At 38.4% G+C, this 27,027-nt stretch overlaps 1 protein-coding gene across 1 annotated transcript in view; it reads left to right on the forward strand.

The window, feature by feature from the left end:
* LOC124154189 (protein RRP5 homolog) overlaps nucleotides 1-27,027 on the forward strand; it is a 90,384-nt gene that overhangs the window by 16,499 nt on the left and 46,858 nt on the right. Inside the window, exons 14-20 of the mRNA XM_046527757.1 lie at nucleotides 1,441-1,557; nucleotides 1,817-2,024; nucleotides 2,971-3,511; nucleotides 4,824-5,036; nucleotides 6,297-6,425; nucleotides 6,514-6,615; nucleotides 8,137-8,290. Coding sequence (XP_046383713.1) covers nucleotides 1,441-1,557; nucleotides 1,817-2,024; nucleotides 2,971-3,511; nucleotides 4,824-5,036; nucleotides 6,297-6,425; nucleotides 6,514-6,615; nucleotides 8,137-8,290 — 1,464 coding nt within the window. The remainder of the gene's footprint in view (nucleotides 1-1,440; nucleotides 1,558-1,816; nucleotides 2,025-2,970; nucleotides 3,512-4,823; nucleotides 5,037-6,296; nucleotides 6,426-6,513; nucleotides 6,616-8,136; nucleotides 8,291-27,027) is intronic.

Below are 27,027 nucleotides of genomic sequence, written 5' to 3' on the forward strand. Positions count from 1 at the left end.
AAGGCACGGGAATGAATATCTTCTCCAGGCTTTTGTTTCGACGTCGAGATGAAATTTGGAACAAAAAATCATTTATAATTCTATTTTGAATTCATGTTTTCGGTACTAGACGACATTTGTAAGAAGCAAACTCCACCGATTCCCGGAAACTCTCGCCGCGCTAAAGAAGGCGACGGAATACAGCGATACTCCACTGGTGACTACTGCCTTGTGACGTCACATCTCAATCAAGATGGAGGCACTGTGTTTCAGCGCAACATGAAATTTTCCGACTTTCAAAACGTTTTAAAGTGCATACCCCAGATGCAGAAAATAAAAGTGACTATACTAATGTTTCTTTTTTAGGCTAAACTTTCAAATTCAGCAATAAAAAAAAATTAGTGCACTTCCCTATTGCTTTAGCTGTAGGAGAGAATCTTATGTTGAGTCAAAAATGTTTTTAGAATGCTTTTCTTTTAATGAATTAGTTAGATTTACTCATTTAATGTAAAGGTACATACTCGTACTTCCCTATACAGTCTTGATTATCCCGCACCCAATCACTTGGTTTGTGGATTATCCAGACTATTTTTTCCTTCATACTCAGAAAACTTTATATTATATTTAGCAGGAAACAATAATGAAACTTAAAAGATTGATATTTCTCAATAAAATGTTCCATAATTAGCCCTCAATATTTTTCAAGGGAGAATTATTTTTTAACCATAAATTGTATGGCATTTTCAAGTCACTTTTATAAAGATCGAAACTATGAGAGCTTGGAAATTAAAATTTTATAATACAGTGAAACCTCGATATAACGACACCCCACGGTGCACTAATAAACACTCGCTATAGCGAATTGTCGCTTTACCGGAGGTGGAGCAAATAATAGCCAATATGCCTGTTGCAAACAGATATACAGGTACAGGAGTGGTGCGGTGATAGATAAACATCTATCCGATAAACGTAAGCATAAATCCAGACGAAAGGCGATGTTTTTTTGCATCACTAAATTTCCTTACTCAAATAACGACTAACTATTCAAACAATTTATAAGCGCCGCACTGATTAAAAATCATGCAAAGCATTGTTTCATCAATCATTATATGTATTTATCGAACGACAGTTTACCACATAAATTTGAGACTGAGCTCTCCATTAACTTCATTTCTAACAGATCGCTAGCAATCACAGAGGTTAAGGAGTCTTCATGAAAGTCTTCCGGCGGTGAAACCCTCGCTATGGCGAGAGCCAACACCGAAAGGGTCTCGAAAAAACGAATTTTTTAACACACTTATTATAGGGTCAATTGACGGTGCATCGGCTATCTCTCGTAATAGCGGGGGTGTCGCTATAGCCCGTACTCGCTTTAACGAGGTTCCACTGTAGACATTTTTGTAGCTAATTAGTCATTAGATAAGACCAATTTCTCTTTTTTATTTCATTATCCATGATTAGAGAGGCCCACCAATGTTGGAGACAAAGTTGAAGGTGTTGTTATTTTTGTGGATTATGGTGAAGACCAGCTTTATTTAACTCTAAATGATCCAGCTATGGAAGAAGTGGAAAAAGCAGGTTAGTGTCTCTTTTAATCGCATTATTTATATTTTGTTGAATATTTTTCTTCTCAAAGCACTCAATATCACAAATGACTTGCGTCTTTGATGTTGTATGCAGTAAATGGGGTGAATTTACGTAGTAGAACATTATAAAATTAAGATGAAAAAATCAATTTATTGGAATTTTAACTTGGCTGTGAATTTTTTTAAATTAACCTCAATTGATATGTAAAACCTTTATCACAGGCCTCTATTGTAATTTTTTTCACATTTAGCACATGAGACACTTGCTATTGGGAAATGTATCCGAGCTGAAGTACTTCTGGTAGTGAAGGATATTGCCGTTGCTTTGGTCAAGGGGCAGTTACTTCATGGGGAGCTGATATATCTACCTGTTCGAAACCACTGTAATGATTTCTGTGGCAGTGAAGAATCAGAATCCCCATTACTACCTGGAGATATCCATAAGGTTATTGTTTCTGGGTAAGTTATTGATTAAAATGAATAATTATAAAAGCATGAAATAGTGATAAGTGTTAGAATAAAAGTATGATTATGGAATTATATGAGTAAATTTTTTTCAAAGGATGTATTCTGATTTATTTTATGCATAATTTGATGTTCTTATGGTATAGCATTGGGGTGTCAATTCTTTTCCTTGAGCCATTGGTAAGATTTTACTTTGGAGTATCTATAAGTTTCCCATGCATTTGATATTTGATATTCCCTTGTATTTTCCATGTATTCCCGTGTATTTCCCACATCCTGAGAACCATCAATCAGTGGCATAGTTCCCAAACCTCTCATCCACTGTTCCTTGTATTAACAAGTTGGTGATGCTATTTGAACTTCATTAGTCTCGAAGTTAAAATTATGGTTCTCTCGTTTAGTAAAATTTTGTTTCATTGTGATTGTAAAAAAAAGTGTGTGGAAACATAATATAGAACTTGGCATTGTGGAAGGTTACTTTGGATATCCACCGGGTCAGGTTCACCAACTCCATCTTGGCCGACGTTTCCCCGATGACGATGGACAACTCGTTCATCGTAACGTCGGCCGAGATGGAATTGGAGAACCTGACCTGGTGGAAATCCCGAGTAACCTTCCACAATTCTATAAAACGGGAAAGCCTGCGATCATTCTAGAACTTGGCAGCTGACCGAAAGGCCCTATGCCTAAATCCCAGATGAAGCCTTCATGCATCCCTAAATACATCCCTGAATCTTCATGCGAGGTGGCTTAGAAAAATAAGCTGGCCCACCCAACTTTGAATGTGTGTATTTCATAAACTTTGTGATATGTGCAGGGTGAGCTCTACCATCACCTATCTAAACAAGCCTTAGGCTTGAATCCCTTAGAGTATGGTAGCATAATGGCATGAATTATTTTCCACCTACTCATGTTAAATCTTTTCTCTATTGTATTGAAGGAAGGAGGGTGGGAAAATGATTGGCCTGTTGAAGAGGAAGGTGATTTTAGCAGGAAAGTACAGTGAGGGTAAGCCAATAAAATCAAATAGAAAGAGACAACTGGAAAACATGAGGGCTGCTGAGAAAAAATCCAGTGAGGAGCTCTCCGCTCCTGCTACAAAGAAAAGGAAGAAGGTTGTGTTGGATGCAGAGGGTGAAAGCGTTGTAAAGGTAGAGGACTATTTGGAAGAGGGATGTGGTGGAGCCAGAAGGCCATCAGGGTCTGAGAGTGACGTCAAAGTGGCCCAAAGAGGGGTAGAGTACTTGAAGCGTAAAGTGATGGACATAAGTGAGCCATCTGATATGGCTGGTGACATGTTGGCTAGTGATGAAAGGACAAGGTGGGATGACAAGCCATCAGCCTTGGAACAATTACCTCATTTACAGGTTGACGTGGGATTTGTGTGGGATAAAGACATTCTCAGCTTGCCATCAGCTCTTGCAGGACAGCAGGATGGAAGTGATGAATCTTCTTTGGAAGATGAAAATGTAAATAATGAGGTTAGTATTTGTCATAATTTCTCTCAGTTCATAGTTTAGTGGCGGCATGCTTGCTGCAGTTCCTGATAATTGTATTTTGACAGGTATATACATACATAGTGCTTAGGTGCATGTATGGTTTTTCATAATTTTTTGAGAATATTGGTAGTTCTACAGTTTATCCTCAGGTTCACTGGTTCTTCATTTACCTAGCCCAGATCCTTGTTTACCTTACCCTTACTCTGTTTGTATTCCAAATTTAAATGACAGTATGTATGCATTACTACTTCTATGGCCTCCAGATGAGAAATGTTGTGATTTACTTTCATGCATGGTTAAATTGTACATGGGAGAGTCTTATGTTGCTGATACTATTAGGTTTTCATGAGAGATTTCATTGTGATATTTGGGCAGGGAATTTATGCATACAAAGTCTTTGGAGAGGGTCAGGTGTTTGGTAATAATTGAGAAAGAGGCCGCTAAGTGTTGGTCTACCTCACGGATAATATAATTGTTCCCATTGTTGAGAGGAGCGGGGGAGTCCACCTGACTCGCAGCGGTGTTTCAGTATTGTTGTAGGACTAACAAATATGTTTGGGCGTTATATTTTCACGTTTGAAAATTAAGTTTTTGCCCCAAAAGGGGGGAGTAACCAATAAAAAATGAACTGTATGTTAAGAATAGCGGTAGGAGAGAGCCCAGATGTCCACCCTATCTTTCGCTGCTTAGCCTTCTCTCGTCTCCCCCAATTATTCGGCTCGGAGCCCTAAGTCCCTCATCACACAACTTACACTACCCTGAGGCACTACTCTGACCACACGACAATACTGAATCGCATCCATGAGTCAGGTGGACTCCCCCGGTCGTCTCAACCATGGAAGCAATTATATTATCCATGAGGTAGGCTGACAGCTATTAGCCTCTCTCTCAATTATTACCAAACATCAGGGAAATATTTAGTAGATAAAAATTGGGACTGGTTGCCATGAAAATAATGATATGGAAATTAGGGATTCGATTGTGGTTAGGGATTAACTCTATAGGTGCAAAAAAAGATTAAAATCATGGTTATACAAGATTAAAATCATACAGTTAAATATGTAATGTTGCTGTTTGAGCTGTGAAGTGGGACTTTTGTTGCCATCCTGGCTTGATGGCATGGGGTAGTACCAAATTGGCTTTACTTGAGTTTATTTCTGCCACTATCACTAAAACTTTACTTTAATTCACAGTGCTGAATCTTTCAATAAAAACCCATTGTTCATGATTTTCCTAGATTGCTTTGTCTTTTTCACTGTTTTCAGGTTATTGAGGTTCTGATTTTATTTTGCAGGTTAATGATAAAGAAAAGAAGAGCAAGAAGAAGCGATCAAAGAGTGAGTCCATAGCCCAGAAGGAGAAGGAAGAGAATGCTGTAAGAGAAGCTGAGGAGCGTCTGATGGATCCAGAGGCATGCCCCCAGACAGCGGATGACTTTGACCGCCTTGTGCTGTCTTCACCTGACTCGTCAATAGTTTGGCTAAAATATGTAGCATTCCACTTGCAGGTAAGCCGGGATGACTCTTAAAAGAGGCTTGGTGTTATTGAATTGACTTGGTTTTTATATAAGTACTTAATACCAAACCATTATTTTTTTCTGCAATGTGTTGGCGTCATTGGCGTAGTCAGGAACTTTGCTCGGGGAGGTGGGTCTAAACCCAGGGGGAAAAGTTTTGAAAAACAGGGTACTAAGTTGAGGGTTTTCAACTAATTTTAACACTTTTCATAATCTGAAAAACTTCATTTCTCAAAGAAATCTTTTGTTTATTCATGGTTTTTCAATATTTGGTTTCCTTCTGTGATGAAAGGCAAGTGTGCCTTTATATTTCAGGAGGAGAGAGGGGTCTAGACCCTCCCTCGTTACGCCACTGGTTAGTTAGTGTGTGTCTATATATATTTTGAGATATCAGATCCATAGTTGTTGTTGCATTAGTTATAATGCATACCTTAACTTCCTTTCATATTGAAAAGTAAGATTTTAATCCTATGGAGACGTGTTTTAAATATTTCAAGATTTTAATCATTTTAAGAAAGTCCAGAATTATTTCGAATTAGCATTATAAAAGCAAGGTTTGTTTTCACTTTTTTTCTGTAGGAAAAAAGTTCACTTTAAAATTTGGGCTGTAAGATTTCACAGTATTTCATCTCTAAAAATTGGTTTAATTCAGCCCTCCAATTCTCCCTTTCTCTAATGATTTCCTTTTGATCGCAGGTGTTCTTCATCTTTGTTTAAGGGAGATCTTTTAAGATGGAGTAGAGTTTTAATTATCTAATCAAATGATAGGAAAACCCAAATGGTCACTTGAAAGAGAGGCACAATGCTTCCTTGACCATTTTTTTAGCAGTTTTCACTTAGGTTTCTATGATGCTTTTTCTCCATCACTCCATTTCAATTTTGTTGACAAAATAGTTTTAGGTGGAAAAAGGTAGGAAATAGAGAATTGAGGAGGATAGGGAAGTGATATTAGGGAATAGAATAGGAGAACTGATTCAGGAAGTGTTTGTCAGATAATTCTTCCATTTAAAAAAGAAGATTCAATAAATTTAGATTTTTTTAATTGGTTCAACTGTAGTGTTTCAGTTTATTAATTGCAACTTAGCTAAAAGAAAGTATGGTGTCTTTCCTAAAAGAGGGCATGAATTCACCTTTTTGTTATTTCACGAATCAAAAAGTGAATCCATTTGATAGTTGCTTTTTAAGGTTTGCAACTTTTTGAACTTGTTATATGTTTGTATTTAATCATTGAATGTGAATTTAATGTTGCAGAATACAGAAATAGAGAAAGCAAGGGCTGTTGCTCAGCGTGCTCTGAAGACCATCAATTTTCGGGAGGAACAAGAAAAGTTTAATATTTGGGTTTGCATGTTGAACCTTGAGAATCTCTATGGGACCAAGGTAAGCGTCTTTTTATATGGCTGTCTCATTAGTAACCTATTTGTTCTGAATTCAACCTGAATTCATTTCCTATTTTTTTCTCCTGTAGGAGAGCCTGGAGAAAGTTCTACAAGAAGCTCTGCAAATGAATGATGCAATGAAAGTGTACTTCCAGATGCTTCAAATTTATTTGGATAGCCATAAAATTGAGGTGAGAATGCATGGAAAAATGTTTTACTGTCAACTCACAATTATCTGGTTCCTAGTTATCTGGTCTACGGATTATCAGGGTTATTTTTACCAAATTTAGGATGTATCACTTAATTCACTTTCCAAGCAACCCTATAAATTTTAAGTTTATGTCTACCCATGAAATGTAAAGGAATTTAGTGGAAGGTAATTTACGAGAGAAATATGAGGTTTTAGGCAAAGTAAACTCAATATTTGTGATGTGATGTCCATAAGGTTCGCTGCATGTCAATACAAAACCTAAAATTTCTTGTTCCTTCTTGACTCATTTTTGCCAAGGGTCACATTTCAAAAAAAGGAGCTCTAGTAAATACAGCTTAAATGGCTCTCGAAACTTATTTCTGTATCTATCAACTAATTTTTTTATGTATGTATTACCTTTTAATGCTCATTTGGCTCTCAACTCTGGCCAATCGGAGAAAACTATCCAAGTTCCGCATGGTAGGTTACTAGGTAAATAAATAAGATAGATTTTCAGCTAGCAATGGATCTATTAAATCTAATTGGGCAATAAATAACTATTTAAAAACCTTTGTAATATAATTTTAGTTAATCGCATTTTTATTAACATGATTGATTCTACTCCATGCATCGTAGTAGCAACGAAGCAATCACTGTTTTTCCAGAAATCGGCCGCCATAAAGGAGTCGATCTAAGTTAAACTGTTGTGTCGTACCTTCTTAAATCCCTCTTAAGTGAATTTTGTCCTAAGAAGAACTAATGTAAAGCTCGACGATGATTATTAACAAGATCTCTTTTAATCAGTGCTCTGATTTCTTTGCGAAGTGAATGGTGTACTTGCGATGATGTCAGAAGGCATTTCAGGTCACGTGACTTCTAGCTATATTCAAGCACTTTTAATGAGTATTTAATGACATTTTAGAGTGCTGGGATATTTTTGTCTTGCATATTTGGACTTGTGAGAGAATTGTCTATTCAATCAGACTTAGTATCATGATGAACAAATTTCATGCATGTTCCCAATTGCCATTTCGGTCGATGTATTTTTGTAAACGCTGTGAAAGTTTTTGTATGCCCATGTTGTACCAGCTTGCTGCCATGTTGAACTTCATCTTTCACCTCTTCGTTGGAGCCAAATCGCCTTCCGGCCAAATGTTCTTTCAACTTAGGGAACAGTTAAAAGTCGCTGGGTGCCAATTCCCATCATGATGTGTCATGATAAATAGGAAAATTGTTAGTGGGTGCTGGTGATCTAACTATCTATTAAATAGAAGTAAAATGGAAACATGTTTGTGTTGTTTTTAATAGTAAAAAATAGTTCAACTAAATTATGATTTAACTAATTATGTTATTTTTTGGTTGAGGCAGAATGGGATGTGTAGCTCGGTTCCAAAGAAATTTTTACGAAAGGAAATGGCATTTTTTTTATATCTACCTCTGAAAATTTTTCACATTAATGCTTAATTTTGCACAAAAATTGCTACATGCATGGTTTCATTTATATATTATACTTGCTCATTAGGAACTGGACAAGCTGATGGATGCAATGCTAAAGAAGTACAAGGACAAGAAAGAAGCATGGATCCAAGCAGGGACAGTGTGTATGAAATCCAATCGTGCAGAAAAGGCTGGGGAAATCCTCAGAAGAGCCCTAAAGAGCTTACCAAAACATGACCGTGAGTATTGAGCCATCTATAAACCTGAAGTCCGTGATATTCACATTTACTCTGTAATTCGAGTAATGGTTTGTGAAAAGCATTTATTAATAACACAGGTAACAATGCAAAGCATACCCGACCTGGTTTCCCATGCTTGAGCATTATTTTGAGATGATCAAATATGTATACTAGGGTTATGACTTTGACTTTTGTACAAAATTTGATTTCCTGTGCCACAGAAGGATGAACTTTTGCCCAAAAATAATGTTAGAAGTCTTAGTTTCGTTCTATTTCTAAAAAAAGTCACCCCCAACAAGAAATTGCTAATTAGAATTTCAGTCATATACTAAGGTACATCCCTGTTCTTTCTTGAGCCTTGTCAAACATTCCTCAAAGATCTCTTTCTGTATGATGGGACTCTATAGAGTACTCAGGATGTTTGTAAGACTCTCTGAAATCTTATGACAGTATCGACCTTTATACAGTAGAATCCTGATTTAAGGTTTTTCAGGGGGGACAAAATTTTAAACACTAAATGCGGAAAAACACCGAATGAGGACCTGCCATTTTTTTCAGGTTTTAGGGTCTGTAATGATTGGAATGGCTTTTTATGAATAAAAAATATTATTTTAAGTAACTAAAAGGTGCTGAATGCAGCAAAAAATTCTATAATGAAATGTTCTCTGCCCTATGAAGGTTGGATAATACTTTTCAGGAATCAGCTAAAAAAATGGGTAGTAAAAATAAGTAATGAGAGGATGACAATTGTTTTAATGAAATATTTTAAGAAAATTCTAATAAACATCAACTTAAAAGCATTCCCACAGGGATTATTATTATTGACATTAGTGATTCCATTTTTATGCATATTTCAGTGGTCTCGATGAAATTTAGAATTTATTCTGTAAAAGTGACACGTAGGTGACTATAGCATTTCTAATATAATAAGAAAAGGTGTAAGTAGGTACTCGAAAAATCATGAGGAATGAGTGAAATAATAAGGAACAGCAGAAGATCGCTAATCCCGAATTCTCAACTACCGAATATCTAGTAAAAGGGAGGTTTTCTGGAATTTTGCCAACTTAACGTTTTCTGTTGCCTCGGCAAAACAAGGGATTTATGAGCCTTTAAAAAGCCTCCTATGCACACATTTTGGATTTCGAGGTCATCCAAAAAAGTAGAATCTTATTTCTAGTATGCGTACAAGTCGATGGTAATTCAACTCGATGATAACACCAGATTCGTTGTCATATATCCGCGGCCTTATGCAGGTTGAATGGAGCCGGGAGAAGTTGCTTACACGGCGCGCTGATCACCTTGACTCCGACTCGCCTTGTTTCTCGGCAGCTTTTAATAAAATTTGGTTGGACCTTGAATAACGATTAGCTAAACTCTGTTAAGTGAAAAGGTTTAATCTTCAACAGAACTGGATTTCATCCGAAAAATTGTCAGTGCCTCTGGAGTTTGGCAATTTCGTCACGGTTATGATGTCGAAGTCAATCACCTGCCGGATTTTCGTATTTTTCCGCGCTCATCTATTCTACCGTGAGTATGCGGTGATTTTTTTCCAGCATGAGCGATTTATTTAGAGTCATGGACCGTGATAGTTCGTCAAAACTCCGATTGTCATTCTCTTTTGACATTAATTAGCACCAGATAAATATTTTTGAATCGACAGCGATATCAACCAGCCGCATGTCGATAAATTGGCTCCGGGATATCTAAATTACGATGTAAAATAATGTTGTTCCGTAGGGAAAGAATGCTCTCACTCACGGTCATGACAGGGGAAACACTTCCTCTGTTCTTTCGCTGTTCCTCCGTGGAAACTGACCTTGGAATGGATTATAGAAAGAATCTTCTAGTTAACTGCGCAATTGATATTGGGCCTCCTCTTTTGAAAAGAGAAAGTAGCCGACTGAAAAAATATTGGGCTAATAATCGACTGCCCGAAGGTAGTAGAGTTGAAAGGGGCATATGCCATCAATTGAAAATATAACGAAAAAACCATTATTGTAGCGGCCCTCGGAGGATAACTCGTGTCATCAGTCGTCACGTATCATCGAAGTCGAGTTCAAGAAGTGAAGGATAAGGTAGTTCGAGGTTATTAAGGGATGAATTAGCTCCATTAGATCGGATCTGATACAAAAAGTGCCTGGTGTTTGGATCAGAAGGGGAGCGAAACATTACGAGAAGACAAATCACCCAGCTTGCGAGTTGAAGGTCGCAGCGCTGCGCTTGCGGAAGAAAGCAGTTGAAGAAGCGTTGCCCGGTAGATTCTATCGACTCTTAGTAATTTCATGAGACTGTTCTTGTTGATGACCATAAATTCAAAGATTTGGATGAACCGTCATGAAAAAACGTTAAATCGGGCAAAAAAATCTTGAGCGGGACAAATTTTTACGACCATAAATGCGGAAAAACGCAAAATGCGGAAACACTAAATACGGATAATTTTTACATTGCCCTAATAGGGAATGAATCGGGACCCAAAAAAATAAACGCTAAATGCGGAAAAACGTTAAATGCGAAGACGTTAAATCCAGATCTGACTGTATTACTTAATAGAAGTGTCCAGAAAGTTCTAGAAAATTCTCCATTTTTTTAGTATATATAACTCTATAAGTTGGTGTTCTTCTTATTAATTTTTATTCTTAATTTCTAATTAATTTGTTCCAAGTCTCATACTGCGATTTGAAATCATAATGTCTCATTAGATAACTACTACTACTTTTGAAAGGAACTAGAAGATCTGGGAAAAGTCTTACTCAATTTCAAGATTCACATAGGAAAAGAAGAACTGTTCCACTAGAAGAACAATCACTGGAAAAGAACAGCAGGGTAATACTGAAAATCTAAGTTGTTGACCGCTGTCTAACCCTTGGACCATATATCGAAGGAAGGAAGGAACGAGTGAAATAAATTATGAAAGAGGTTATAAGTTTGTGGCAAAAGAAATTAAATTTCCTAACATTATCAAACCAAGTAGTAAAATCAAAACAAGAACATGTGCTAAAACTTATAATGAGTGCGTAAAGCGAGTAAAATACTATTCATTGAGTTATGTATTTGACAAAACAAAAGAAAATGGTGAATGGCTGTGCAGGGAGGACAGAAAGTTATATCATCTACAGAGTGAGAGTAAAGGAAAAGTAGGGTATACTACTGAAAAGGCAGCAAGTAATGAATCTAGACATCCATCCTAAATACAACTAATAACTTCAGGCTTTACTTTTTGAAACCTCTCCATGTTGGAAGTAAGGAAATAAAACTTTGTAAGGTTAACTGTTATTTAATTATGTGCCCATAATTAAATAACAGTGAACCTTACAAAGTTTTATTTCCTTACATCCATCCTAAAGAAGAAAAATGCCTTTGGCATCTATTTCATCAGCAGCAACTGCAAAAATTATGTCAACTTGTGTATCAGAGACAGAGAGTGAATATCAAGATTCCGAAGAAAAAGAATTCGCAAGCACATGTAAGAAGTACAGCGAAACCAAAACTGCAACAAAATCAGTAACATCTTTCAATTAATCAACCACAGTTTGTAAACAGCTATTTCAAGACGGGATTGATGTGGATATGCCTTCACAATCAGGTATTTACAGATCTACTATTAAAGAAGCCGTTACAATAAAAGGAGAAATGTAGAAAACGCTACAATTAGAAAAATTTTTAATTTTAAAAAATTAATGGAAATTGGAATGGCAACAATGGAAAACTTGATGGAAAAGTGTAAACATGATTGTTGCGGACACTACAAATCTGAATACTGGAAGAAAGAATGGAGTTGTTATTCAGTGTTTGCTGAAAAGAAACTAGAAAAGCCACAATTCATTGCCTGTCAGCACCATGTTCTTGATCGAGCTCTTCGCTTAGTAATGGATAATGAACTTGGAGGAAACGAGACGTGCGCCAACTTTGATAATATCCATTTATTCAGGTACTTGTAATTAATTATGAATGAATGAATTTCGAGAATGGCAAATAAGAGATTACTGAATCAGCAGGATAACGTGAGTATATGAAATTTCTATTTCATTTAACTCGGGTTTTCTGTTTCCGATGATTTTTACTAGAGTCAAGTTTCCGAAAATACCCAATTTAAGTGATGCCAGGTGGAATTCCCAAGCAGTAATAGCTCTTTTGTCATTTATTCTTTTACCAGAAAAAAGAACTTCGCTACTCAGAACTTGTAGATTAATCTCTAACAGTTGGGCAGATCCACTGGGTTAGCCATGAATTACGTGCGCGAGGGGAGGGGTCTGAAACCAGGGGGAGGAATTTTTTAAAAAAAGGGTAGCAAGTAGAAGTTTTAAAACTAATTTTAACACTTTTAATATGGAAAAAACTTCATTTGTCAAAGAAATATTTTGTAAATTCAGGATATTTCAATATTTTGTTTTCTTTTATGAGGGGAAGTAATTGTGTTTTATATTTCGGTGGTCGGGGTTGGTCCAGACCCCCCAGACCTCCCCCCTCGCCACGCCACTGGAAGGATGTGTGTTACTACATAAGTGTTTTAAAATTGCATCATTATAATTTGAATTGTAATTTAAATAAAAAACTTCCACAAAATGATTTTTTTCACCTTATACGTTACTATGGTAAAAATAGTTTTTTTGGGTTGGGGGTGACCTTTTTCAAAAACTGAATAGAATTAATGTTTTTTTCTTTACTTTTGAACAAATATTCATCAATTTATAGCACAGGAACATGGGGTTACAAAAAAGTCATAACCCTAATGTATACAGTGCCCATATTGTGGTGATAGGAAGGGTGCAAATATATTGATATCGATGGCTTTCGGGAGCAGCTGCGTATTGCGCTTTGTCACAGGAGCACGCGAGTAATTCGGGAGGCAATTGAAATTGAGAAATGCCCCCAAAATTTCAACTGATCGGATGGCGTCAAACTCAGCCAGATAAGGAAGAGAATCTTCGGGATGAAACAACGGCGACAATGTTTCATGTTTCCATTATGGTTTCAGCTATGATTCACCTGTCCGCCACATTACAACTGTCCATCGGCCATAGTCCACTTGCCGCTCAAGGACAGGGCTGTGAGTTCTTCTGACGTTTGCGTCAACCTTCCCCCTCCACTACCCTGGTATTATTTGTATAGATCAGAATATGATATTAATGATACATGTGTTGTTTTTTTCCTCAAATTTTAACATGTTGGATTAATTTTTTTATAATAAATTGACTTGTTTATTAACCTCCTCCTCCTCCTGTTGGAAGGTGGTGATTCGAAAGATACAGCCAGAAAATTCACTGATGATATTGGGGACTTACAATAAATAGAAGTAGTCAGTTCATTGCTGGTGTATATTTCTTCACCGCGTTATGTGAAGATGGCTGTAATATTTATATTACATGCATCATCTGTGGTGGAAAGTGCTATAATTAAGATTTTTGATGAGTACTCAAATTCCCTTGAGGACCTATAGGTGAACTAAATGCTGTTGTGGTGCTATATTCACTTAAGTAGTTCTTCCATCCTATCAGTACTTTAAATTTTAATTTAAAGTACTGATAGTACCCCAGTAAGAAGATTAGCACTTAGGGGGCTACAGTAATGTTTCTCTCCCTCGCTATGGCTTATTTGTAAGACTAACTGTGTTTCATGTTCCTATTTGCGTTCTCATATTGGAGTCGAGTTTTAGAAAGTGTTTGAACCCCAGCAAAAGGTTCCAGTCAATGATGAGTGGCAGGAACAGTAGTGCATTTTCCGTTCACACAATTCCAGTATCATTCATTGCTCCTCGGCTAGAAATATTGTGTAAACGCGTCGCAGTGCCCCGTTATTTCTGTATTTCGTATTCTTTGGGGCACATTTTTAGGAGTTCGCCGAAAAAGGTGGGGACAGGTGAGTGCTGAAGCTGAAAGCAGTTTAGAAGCCGCTAACGGCAAGGGGCTTCAATTGATACGAAAATAAATTCATAAATATATGTATATATCCGTTGTATTTTCTAAAATTTTCTATCGAGGGCAGCACTTTGTTAAACGCGCAATGTTGGATGACCGTTCATTGAATGGTTACTCGTGTTTCTGCCAACGTCATGAGACAAAGGGGGGACCGTTGGGAATTATGAATTACGCGCTAAAGGATGCAATTGCTCCACGTTTTTTGCCTACGTTCCTGCGTTACTATTGCCGTAAATAATATGTGGCATCGGATTGTTGTCAGCAGTGTCACTGCTCTTTCCTTTACCGATTTGGATGACGACAACTGCGCAGGCGATTTTAATTTGGTGTCTTTACAAAGTATATGATACACGATAAATTAATCCTTTCTATTGCGTGTGTAGTCATTCGACGATATTACTGAGGTAAATGCTCACTTTGCTATAACCAGTATAAAAATTTGTATAATTAGGTCTTAGAGAGGACAGCGTGAATTAATTTTTTCTCTGCGTAATTTTTATTCCGCAGGTACACCTACGGATAATGAAGGGTCACAGTGGTGTCACGGCAAAATCGGCAGTGCCGGAACACACTTTCCTCAACATTTTTGTACGAGTTATATTTTACTCTGTGTTTTTTTAAATACAAGTTACGTCTGCGTATTTTAAAATAATTTTTTGTTTTGACTAGGAATGCATGTATTAGAAATTTTGAGGCACCAACGTTGATAATAGTATTATTTGACTATTACGATATGTCTTTTCATAACCAGTGTCGGAACGGCGGTCCGCCTTTCGCCCGACTTGTCCGCAGTTGCTTCTAAAATTAAAACGAAGAAAAGTTATTTACGAGATTGCCATGTTGTATGTATGCATCAAAATATAAAAAGGCACTGGTTTCTTTCTGAAATTTAGTTGCATATATGTATGGTATTCTACTTGTTCTAAACGTGTTATAGGCACGCAGAAACTCGCGCGATTTGTAGTGATGTTGGGCTAAATCCCGACTTTTGGATATGTAAAGTCTTGTCCTCTTGTATATTCATTCGCCCATCATCTTCTAGGCTTGCCTTTCGGTCTTTTTATTATTTTCCAAATGTGTTCGTTGGTGTCTCATACTTGGTTATTCTTATGTATTATTTTTCTTTGATTGGGTAAAACAAGTAGGGTTTCCTCCACCAGGTCGTCGTCGTAATGCTCTTATCATGACGGGTTTCAAAGAATATTTTTTTCGTGGTTGCGATTTTTTATAAACACTTTGCTAAAGATACATCTCCAGCTCTGCTTTGCTTTTCTTACCCGTTTTCATACCTGTTTTTGAGTTCCGTGAGTGGAGGAAAAACTTAATGGGTCGTTTTGGGTGAGGAAACCTTTGCCGATTCCCGTTTGCTTTTCTAGCTTTGATTCACGTTAATCCACTACAAGGATGAGAATTAGTTATGTGACAAACCGGTTGGTGTCTGCCATAGTAAATCCTTCCGCGTGGACAAAATTGCCGAGGTATTCCTTCCACACCAGCTTTTGTATGTCATCCGATAGCGCTGACCATGTGGGTGGTCAGAATCATTGTCATCTTGTCCCTGATAGTAATTTTGGTGACAATTTCGCGCTGGAAACGCTTATAATATTCCCCAAAAATTTTTACCGTCGTAGGCATGTATTTTCGGTAGCGAGATAAACTTAGTTGAAGATAACATAAATGTATCCAATGACTGCCTCGTTCATGAAAGAACCATAGTCAAGTTATGCGGGGAAATTCCGTTTGAGATTTCGTGATAATGAGCGGCCAACCCAATCGCGGAATGTAAAAGATTTTCAAATCACCAATGGCATAAGAGCCAAAAAAAGCGAATTTACACAATTATTTCTAGTTTATGAAAAATTAATCCATTGCAAATAGATAATCCGCATTGTGTTTGGGAAGGAAACTGTAAAGGCAGTCCTTGATAGTATGAAAGTTGACATGTTCTTGAAGTATGCCGAAAAGCGATTCTCTAACCCACTTACGTACTTTGTTGATTAGAATGTTGGATGGACAAAATAGGCAGTGTCTCAGATCGTGTTTATTGAAAGAGTTGTCAACATTTACGAAACCTGTTTTGCAAAAACAATTACGTAAATAAATTTTTTTTGCAACTTCGTTTAACTGCTTTTCCGCAACTTTTTATGCTGAAGCATCTTACATGCTTGGTAACTATCATTTTTCATTGCGTCATAACATCGGAGGTCAGAAGATCTGGTTATTTAAATAGTTAGCGCTCTGATTAATTCCTAATAGGTATTCACCCTGACCGTGCTATTTGTCTCTCGAACGGAGAACTACTTAGGCCATTTCCGTAGATGCCGGAAGTGTTATCTGTAGCAGGTACTTACATGGACTCATATAAAAGTCGCGACATCAATGGCAACTTTCGCACCTAAATTAATGTTAATAACGGAATTTTGATTTGATAAAAGATTCTCTTCATTTACCAAAGATATCATCGTTGGTCCCCGTATACTAACCGGGTATGTATGCATTATCATGTATCCAGAACCTTCAACTTATTTGTCGGAAAAAAATCGATATAGAACTGTCGTTCATTGACAATCTGTCGAAATAAACGATTCATGGGCATGAATCCAGAGAATTGAATTGTAGTCTTCAATTCAAATCGTTTGAAAACAAAGATTTGCGTGATGATTTAGTAACACCATATCCGTATCCAATTCCTTCCAAATGGATTATATGTGTTAATAGTCCTGGATAATGATTCGTGCTCTTATTTTGGGATGTATGTGAACTACGAACTGATGGATTCTCGGCTTCGCTGATAGAGGCTACATTTGTAAAGTTAGTGGATTGTTTGTAGAATAGGATGGTTATCAAATGAGGCATGAGTTATTCGCCACACGTAAACTTTTTATATAATAGCAATTAAATCATTGGTTTTTAAATGTGGCAGAAAGAAAATACGTGCATGGAGTTTTTGTATTTTATTCTTTTTTTGCGAAATAAGTAATATTTATGCCTTGAAGGACTGGCCGATCAAAAATATTAATTACCTATTCTTGAAATTCCATAACATGTATAGATTTTAAATTGTTTGTCGCGATTTAATGCGATTTTTATCCTGAATGTAATTGATGTGACGTTTTATCTCTCGGAAAAAATTCTTTCGGGGATATCCGGAAGTCATCTTGAAATGAACAATCACACCATTCACGGATAAATAATGCCGATGCCTGTCTTGTTTAGAAGCAAAAGGAGATTCTCCTAGAATATATATTTACGCAAATTTATTCTTGGTTTGTAATTGTGTTAGCGTCATAGTAAAAATGAAGCGTTGGTAAATTTTGTACTGGTTTTTTAGTTCTTCGCAAATTCCTGCTGTACATGAAATCAAAGTGGTGGCATAATTTCAATATAAATGACACCAAAGGCGATTGTAGCCGTTTGAATAATTAAGATAGGAAACTGTATTTTTTTAAATCTGCATTTTTGTTGTCACACACCGCGCATTTCAATGGGTTTACAAAAGTTGCCACTAGTGTCGCTGATAGACAATTGAAGGTTTGCGGAGTAATAAGGTATAATTAGGGTATTAACCGAAATTTATGCACATAATTATGTGATCTATCAAATTCATAACTTTTCAATGCTATTCCTCGCAATTACAAACATTGCACTGCAAAATATTGTAAACATGTGGATCGCATTGCACTCATCACCGCGCCGCGGATATTTTTGAAAACCAATTAAAATGCGACCGAAGTGGCAACGGAAATTAGCCTTCCATGGAATGAATTGGGCCTCCTCTATGCACTCCCCTTGTTCTGGCCCCTCACCTTACGGCGTAATTCCCATCCTCAGCGTCCTTCTTCCGCATTTAAGGATTGTCGCTTTCTCCCCATTACTCATTCTGTTGTATTTGGGTAGCACTCGAGGTATGCTGTTTTGGGAAGCTAAGAGGGTCTTCTGGGTCGTCTGTTATGACTGCTATGTCATCGGTGGAACGAAGCATGCTGATAACTTCCCCACTCAACCTTAATCCTTGAGATTCTTGTTTCTCAGGCCTGTTTTGGTTGCTTCTTGCGGCATTAGCATCAACGTATAATATATATTAGGGGATTAGAAGCCAAGGGGTACAAGTGATATTTTTCTCAACATAGTTAGGTAAACTTTATTGTTAGAAAAATGCACAAAAACTTGGTTTCCAAGGGAAACGAATGAGACTCTGTTCTGTGCTGACATCGGGTGGAAAATCAAATGCCCCACTGAATATCTTATTGATCTCGTTTGTTATCTATGCCTAATTTCCGTACCTGACTCTGTTTAGAAAAGAGAAATCACTTGTTCCCCTCGGCTTCTCACCCACTCATATGAATTGTTGTAGTGGTTCCACCGCGTTCTTGCCATTATGAGAAAACTATGTTTTGTTTGTTTTTTTAAAAGAAATAATGCCACTTTAAGTATGCTGTGCATTCGTATCACAAAGAAATACATCGGTCATTAGCAAACAGTTAATGAGTTCATTTTAAAATCAATTGTGTTTTTAGGTGTTCTAACTTACTTTTTCTAATTTTACGAAAATATTGTAATATTTTTTTCTCTCTCGGGTATTTTACCAATCGATGTTTTTTTTACCTTTCAATTGTGACGACGTATACCAAGGCTGTGAGCCCCTTGTAGAGAACGCAATAGTCCCGCGTGACCGCGCATTTTCCAGTTGTATTACCTACTTGTTCCAACCTGCAATCAGGCTATCTCCTGAAATTTCCTGGGAATAAGTATAATCTAGATTATGTTGCTAACATTTTCCTGCATTTCAAGTATGAAAATACTATCTCAGTACATACTGTGAGGTTTAATCTTTGCTCTTAAAGTACAGACAAATGTTCTCTAGATTTTCCTGTTGGGGATCGGATTGGTGTGGTGGCTAGAGTGTTGGCTTCCCACTCGGCGGGCTCGGGTTCAAATCCCGGCAGTGGCAGAGAATTTCAGAGACCGCCCGAACCCTGCTGGAGTGTTGTGTGAAGGACATTCCAAGCGCAACGCTCCGTCCGTTGGATGTGACGTTAAGCCGTGGTCCCCTTGGCGCCTTTCGGTAAGAGCTAATGCCGACGCCGGGTTCTCTTTACCCTTCCCTCATGGCGCAAATAGCCTCAGCTGTCGGTCGCCTCCTCCAAATACCATACCATACCTGTTTCCCTCTATTTATCCTGTCGACTTGAAGGCGTTAGGCGTATTAAACCAGGAGTACGTCAGGAAGAGAAACTAAACACGATCGTTCGACCGGGAGTGACACATTCCCTTAAGGGGTGGACCTACCTCGGTAGAAAGCATCGTTGCAGGCAGACGTTGAGGTCATTACGATGCATAATTAATTTTACAATTGTTGTTGAGGGGATATGGACCTGCTACTGACTTTTTCTCAATTTTCAACATGCTTTCTTAGTTTATTTCCCCAAAAATTAATAATACGCTACATTTCTTTGTCCATAGTGCCCGTAAAATTTTCAGGATATTCGTAGGGATAAGAATGAAGATGTGCCATCGTTGCGAGACGTAGTTCGTTTTAGCGTTTAATTAGAAGAAAAATAAACTACCTACGTTTTTCCCCAGTACACTACAAAAATTATTGCAGTTTCAATCCCAAAAGCATATAATATATTAGCTGTAAATATTGGTCTTGTATCGTCGAATATAATCAGCTTTGAATACTTCATTAATGACTTCAAAGCCTATGTAGGGTTCGTATCAGCCAGGGAAATCAGAGAAGTCAAGGATATTGTAGGTATTTGAAAATTGGTCCTGGAAATGAGGAAAATTAGATACTGACCAGGAAAAAAGGGACTTATGAGGGACATCATGAAGGTGAAAATGGTACGAGTTGAACGGGTACGAGTGATTGTTTATCGCGCGGAGCATTGCTGTGTTTGAGTTGGTTTTGTTTGCGTTCAGGAAAGGAGATAGGAGAAGGCTAAAAGAGGTCATTGGCGCAAAATTTGGCTGACCTGGGGGGCAAGAGGGCCAAGTTACCAACTAAGTGGGTTGCGGAAATATGTGCAAACGATAGTCAGATTGCTGCAATAATCGCTAGCTTCGGATCAGTTTCGTTATTTTGTGATGATTAATAATAATCTTATATTTTTAAGCAAAGACTGCTCCGATTTTATGTTTTGCGCTGTTTTTTTTATTTCGACTGGAACATTTTACTCATGGAATATATAAATCGCAAACCACTGTGTACCTTGCAGCATTTTTCTACGAAGTCCTTTGCATAAGTACTCTGCATTCAATTGAAAGTCAAAGAAATTAAAAATTTGGACTAGAAATCAGGGAGAAGTAAGAGAATTGAAAATGTGAAGTTGGTATTGACCGTACTACTCTACATAAAATTCGTGTAGATACCCGAGGTTTTTCCTTCTGGACCAATATCGCTGCTATTACATACCAACTTCACGCTTTCCGCGGAGGTAGTGTGCCGTCGCAATAAAATGATATTACAGTGGTACCTCGAGATACGAGTACCCTAACATGTGAGATATTCGAGATACCAGTCGTCGAGCGAGCACAGTTGCGCTTTGAAATACTAGCGAAATTTGAGATACGAGGAACGGCCGGCTATGGCGCTGCACACGGCCGACCGGTTAGCTGCGCCTACAGTAGAATTTAAATTATGTGTAAGTTGCATTTAAGTGACGAAAATACAAATACACTTGATAAAACCAGTTTTATTTCATTCCACTCTCTTTCATTACGTTTTTACAAAATATTTGTCATTTAAAAATACATTTTTCTTATTCAAAAATACGTAACAACAACAATTAGGGTGTCCATTTTGCTGCTGGAACGGATTGATGGCGTTTCAATTAATTTCGTTGAGGAAAATTGCATTGAGTTATGAGCAAATTGACGTACGAGCAAGGTCACGGAACGAATTAAACTCGTACCTCGAGCAGTGGCGCCGACTCCATGGGTCCTGAGGGGGCCCAAACCCCCTCAAAAATTCGTTATGAGTGTGAGGAAAAAATATGTCAGGCTTACCGATTTTCCCCGAAGTATCCAGATATCGATATTCTAGTTGTCAGGGTTGTAATGTTGATCATATGACTCTTATAAAATGCTTAAAAAAAAACTTAAAACTAACTACTCATACAATTTCCCTCGGCAAGATCCCAGGTTTGGGCCCCCCAAATATTTTTTTGTAAGTCGGCATCCCCGATCTCCCTTTACGCTTTCAAAATCAGCTTCTAAACTATGAATAAAATGTCAGACGTTACTTGATGTGGATTCTTCACCGCATTAACATATTATTGTGTTATCTTTCAATTTTAGCAATGTTTCTAATTTTAATTTGGAAATTTATTTTGACAGAAAGTGTTATAAGGTGCGTATGTGAGCATATTAATCTCGCCATGTAAGAGACGTAGGTGCGTGAGAATGAAATTGGTACACATTGTAAAAGGTGCATAGTGGCGTATTAGTTACGTTTTGTATTGAAGGCACTATTTCCTTAGTTCATCGAAGTTAAGATTTGCGTAAAAGTACGTATTTGTCCGTTCAATTGTTTATATTAGGCTCAACTATGTGGAAGTTAATACTCGAAAATGAAAAGTAGGCTTCGTTGATTTCCACTGATTTATTTCGTCCGTACGACATGTTTCGAACCATCGAGGTCATTATCAAGTACCTTACTATACTATAAGGTACTTGATAATGACCTCTATGGTTCGAAACATGTCGTACGGACGAAATAAATCAGTGGAAATCGACGAAGTCTCCTTTTCATTTACGTATTTGTAAAACATGTCGTACGGACGAAATAAATCAGTGGAAATCGACGAAGTCTCCTTTTCCTTTACGTATTTGTTCTCTCGGCGAAGCCTTCGTAACATGCCGCCTTGTATTAATTTCTACGCGAGATCCCCCTGCGTTCGTTTGGTCCCGCGGTTGTGCAGATGTGGTCTCGTGTCGGCTGCAGGTGCCTCTCCGCGACTCTTGTCCCTCCTCCTCCCTCCATGGGTCTGTCCATCCTTCCTTTCTTCCCTCCTCGCATTCCGATCCTCTCCCCTCGCCCCACGCTTAGTGGGCCACTCACGAGGCGGCCCGCGCGGAAACGGGGTCAAGTGCTGGCTGCCGCTGCGTCTCCCTCCGTATCCCACATCCGTAATCCCCAGGGCCCCCTCTCTCTCTGCAGAAAGATGAACCACCTTTCTTTCCCCCCCCCCTCCCACCCTTGCCTCGCGGATGCCTTTCCTGCATAATAGCCACCTCTTCCGGGACGACCCCTTCCGGATACACGCGCGAGGGGGCCTTACTATCGGTGAATGGACTCCCACGCAACAAGGTTATTATAGAAACACCTCTTACGCCACGGAGTTTATGCAAGAGTTCCCGTCATGATGAAATTGCTGCGTCTATTATATCGATGCGGTGTTCCGTTCGATCATTTTAGTGCATACGCTTCACCTGGGGAAATTCTTGAACCCAGCAATATCCATTCTTGGATAGATGCGTTTCTTAAGCAAAGTAGGTATTGGATGCGAAATCGTACCTTTTCATGAGAAACTCGATAGAATCTAGGACGACAATTCAGCTTCTAGAACTATAAATAAAATGTCAGGCGTTGACTTGATGTTGATTCAGCACCGTATGAAAATATTATTGTGTTATCTTTAAATTTTATCAATGTTGCTATTTTAAGTTTGGAAAAGATTTTTGACAGAAAGCGTTATAAGTTGCGTATGTGACCCTATTAATCTCGTCATGTAAGAGATGTTGGTGCGTGAGAATGATATTGGTGCCCATAGTAAATGGTGCATAGGAGCGTATTAGTTACATTTTGTGTTGAAGGTATTATTCCATTGGTTCATCGAAGTTTAGATGAGCTACGATGGGGAATTCTTGTCCTTCCCCTTACTCCGTTCTACTCATGCTTTTTCCTACATAATATTCACCTCTGACGTGACTCCCCCTTCGAAATGTACACGCGAGGAGACTATGCTATTGGTGAATGGATTCCCGCGTAAGTAGGTTGTTATAGACCATGCCTCGTGGTGGCCTCTTACGCCACGGCGTGTATACACCTCCGCTAGTCTGCACGTCACTGCTAAATCGCTATTGTGGTTTTCCATTCGATCGTGAGAGATTAGACGCTTGAGGAAATTCTTGGTCATAGACAGGACCATTTAGGAATAGCTGCGTTTTTTTGGTAGAGTATTGGTTACAGCATCACATTTCATGAGAAGCTCGACAGAATCTGGGACGTCACATCAAATCCCAAAGCAGTACATGCATAAATGAGTGGTATTTTTAGCTGTTCGACTTCTCTGAAATTTGCGAGAAATTGTAAGCAATAAATAAATTTCTTCCAATTTCAGCCATATTGGAAATTTAGTAAAAAAATTATGGTTTATTGTGTGCATAAAAAATTTAAAAGTTCTTCTGTTGCCATTTTGATCGTGTTGCTTATTGTTAGTCAAAAATACACGTAGAGTAAATTTTGGGACCATTGGCCGCTAATTAAATCGGAGGGTGTGTGTAGGCATATTTGTTGTTATTGTAATTTATATTCCGCCGAATCCTCTATGGCTGTTTCGTTACCGCGGAAAATTCCATTCCTCTCCCTCTTGCCCCTGGACGCATTTTCACCTGCGTAATGATCGCTACTTCCTACGTAATTTACTCCTCCTGCCGGATACACGCGGAAGGAGACCAGACTACGTATTCATTTCTGGTGGTGAAGGGACTTCCACATAACAGTGTTCATTTAGATTACCTCTCGCGCGGGCGTCTGTGAGACTGTTTTTCACGTCGCTCCGAAATAAGTAGCGACGATCATTTATTGTTCAAATCGCACTGTGTTTGATGGTGAAAACGTGTTTTTTTTTAGCTAAAATTGTAAATGTATTTGCTCCAACCGATTCATCCTAAAGCCTGCTGGTGTTTATTCCACACATGTTATCCTCTGCGGTACTCAATTCCATCCTTACTTGTATTCTAGTTAATGTAGTCCGGTGAAATAAAATATCATAATATCATAGTTACAGTGTTTTGCGCGGTATTCATCTGCAGCAGTATAAATTCGTTAATAACACAGTCAATCAAGCTGTTTATCTGCTACGAGGTCACCCTCGGGTTGGAACACATGACGGAAATTCATGGAATCCTGGTTTCACTCCAGATCAAGGCGAGTGATATGCTCTTTATGCTTTCTCCGCTCCTTAGAATACTGGTGCATACGTTACGGAAGGAATTTTTTATATCATCGCCGCACCCTGTTCGTGTAGAGTTCGTTAGCTACGTTGGCGATAAGCGACCTTACATGCTAGTACCACAGGCTTGGCCCAATAAGTGATTTTTTTATTTTCTTCCTCATCGATCTTTTTCAAAATAAAAATTTGCTCCGTTATTAGCATAATGGGCGCAAAAAAATTAAAACAGATCGATCTCCTGCCCAGAGATTTTTTGAATTTGTTCTCTAGCAGTCCGATCTCCTTATCAGGACTATTTAATTTGCGTTTTGCTGCGCTTGCTAACTGATTTTGATGCTGGTAATATTAGTGTTACTTGATGCAGCATGCTTTCTTACTTGTTGTATTTAAGTTCTCATTATTTTCAGCGTGCAGTTTTCCAAGAAGATTTTATTAGCGTAGGAAATCGGCGAAAAAATTGTTTGAATGTGTCATTATTTGGTGAAAAAATTATGTTAATCAACGTTTGTCGATTGTTTTATATTTCTACACATTTAGAGAGTGTTTTTTGTCATGCAAACAATTATTTGCTCTTCCGGAATCGTGAAATCGATCGTTTGTGTGCCGAGAGAATGGGAAAGAATTCTTATTAATGAATTTCCCAAGTTATTTCCTTCCAAACTCACTAAATACGTTGATAAAATATATTTCGCACGCGGTGCCTGAACGTTAGTTTGAAAATCATTAGAAATTCAATCATGGCTTTTCATTTATCATGTTTCAAAGTAAACATTCCACGAACGGTTAAGATGTCTTAGCTGCCTACATATATGTATATCGGTTCAAGCTCATCTCTAGAATAACATAAAACGTTGTACTCGATGCCATGGAACGTCGATATTTTTTTGCCCCGTTTTCTATTTTTTCGTTAGGCTCGGCACCGCCCGTTTCTTTATGTGAGTTTTGTCCTTATTCGGGATGGGCGGTCATCTTCGTAGGTTGACAGAGCGGAGGCCAGGGGTGAAATTGAAGAAGCGCATAGGTGCGGTGCAGCTGACGGCGGACGTGACTGGGGCCTTAAAAATGGGTAAACGTAAAAAGAGGTGAGAGACTTGGCTGCTTCTCAGAGTAAATAGAAACGAGAGAGATTTCCGGCGTCTGTGCTTGCGACCAAAGTTACTAAGGAATGGAGTTCGATGTGTTGGTCCTAGTGTTGGCCTACCACCCTGTGGGACCGGGCTCAAATCCAGGTGGTGGCAGAGATTTTACAGATACTACCTGATCACTTCACGAGTGGTTTGTGGAGGTCCATTCAAGTACAGTTATCCGTCCGCCGGATGGGCAAATGAATATCACAAAATGTATCCTCAAGTCGGTCTTAGAAAGTGTGTTTTACCACCGCGCATTTAAATGGGTTCACAAAAGTCGCCAATCGCCTCGCTGACGGCCAAATTGATGTGAGTTTCGCGGGGAAATAAGGTATGATTAGGAATGTGTTACCAAAATTTACATTCATGATGGTGTGATTTATCAAATTCATAACTCTTTAATGATATTCCTCGCAATGGCAAAGACCACACTGCAAATAATTGGGAAAAAGGTGGATCGCATTGCACTCATCACCGCGCTGCGGACATTTTTGAAAACCGATTAAAATGCGACCGAAATGGCAACAGAAATCAACCTTTTATGGAATGGAATTAGGCCTCCTTTATGCAGTCCCATAGGATTTAAGGCGTTAGGCCGTGGTCCCTTTGGCGTTTATCGATAAGTGCATGTTAATGCCGACGCTAGGTTTCTTCCCACTAATGCTTAAGGCCGTTTTAGACGGGGCAAGTGCTAGCACAATCTGACATGTGTACGAAGGCGAAGTCAAAATTGCGTGGAGTAAAGCGGTGAATTGCCAGAACACATGCGAGCATGCGTGGACGTGAGATGGCTAAATAGCCCCTTTTCTAATTTCGTTCGCACATTCGCACAATTCCTCGCCATAAAGGGAAAGTAATGCAGTTCTAGCCTGCGAAATTCCGTGCCCTGTGTAAAACGCCCTTTACTCTCCCCTATGACTCAAATGGCCCAAGTTGTTGGACGCCTCCTCCAAGTTCTTACCTGCCATCGACATGGCAAAATCTTAGTTTGCGTGTTCCCTGACAGGTCTCTGAATAACCGATAACATGCTTCATCACGCTTGAAAATTTTATTTCCATTAACTTCTAATTTTCATCAAAGGAAGTATCGGGGTTTTATAAAAATGTATTTCATTTGCTTATTTTCTATTTCCCTTAATGATACCGAAGTTCAACATTGTCCTCAGCTTTTGGTTACTTCGCAAATATAAAAGCGCGCTTACTTTGCATCACAAAAGAGTTAGGGTGAAGGAATTCACCGGGACAGCGAGACAGCGCCTTCGGCGCGTTATTTAATGAATGAGAGCATCAAAAGAAAACCAAATATTGACAAATAATGAATTTACAAAAGATTTCTTTGGAAAATGAAGGTTTTTTTAATAATGAAAAGTGCTAAAAATAGTTTAAAACACTCTACTTAGTACCATGTTTTTATAAAAATTTCTCCCGCCCGGTTATGGACCCACCCCCGGACAAAATTCCTGGCTACGGCACTATGCGCAACCATCATGTAAGACCTTGTGTATATTTACTCAGAG

The sequence above is a fragment of the Ischnura elegans genome, chromosome 2, assembly GCF_921293095.1.
Source record: "Ischnura elegans chromosome 2, ioIscEleg1.1, whole genome shotgun sequence".
Classification (NCBI taxonomy): domain Eukaryota; kingdom Metazoa; phylum Arthropoda; class Insecta; order Odonata; family Coenagrionidae; genus Ischnura; species Ischnura elegans.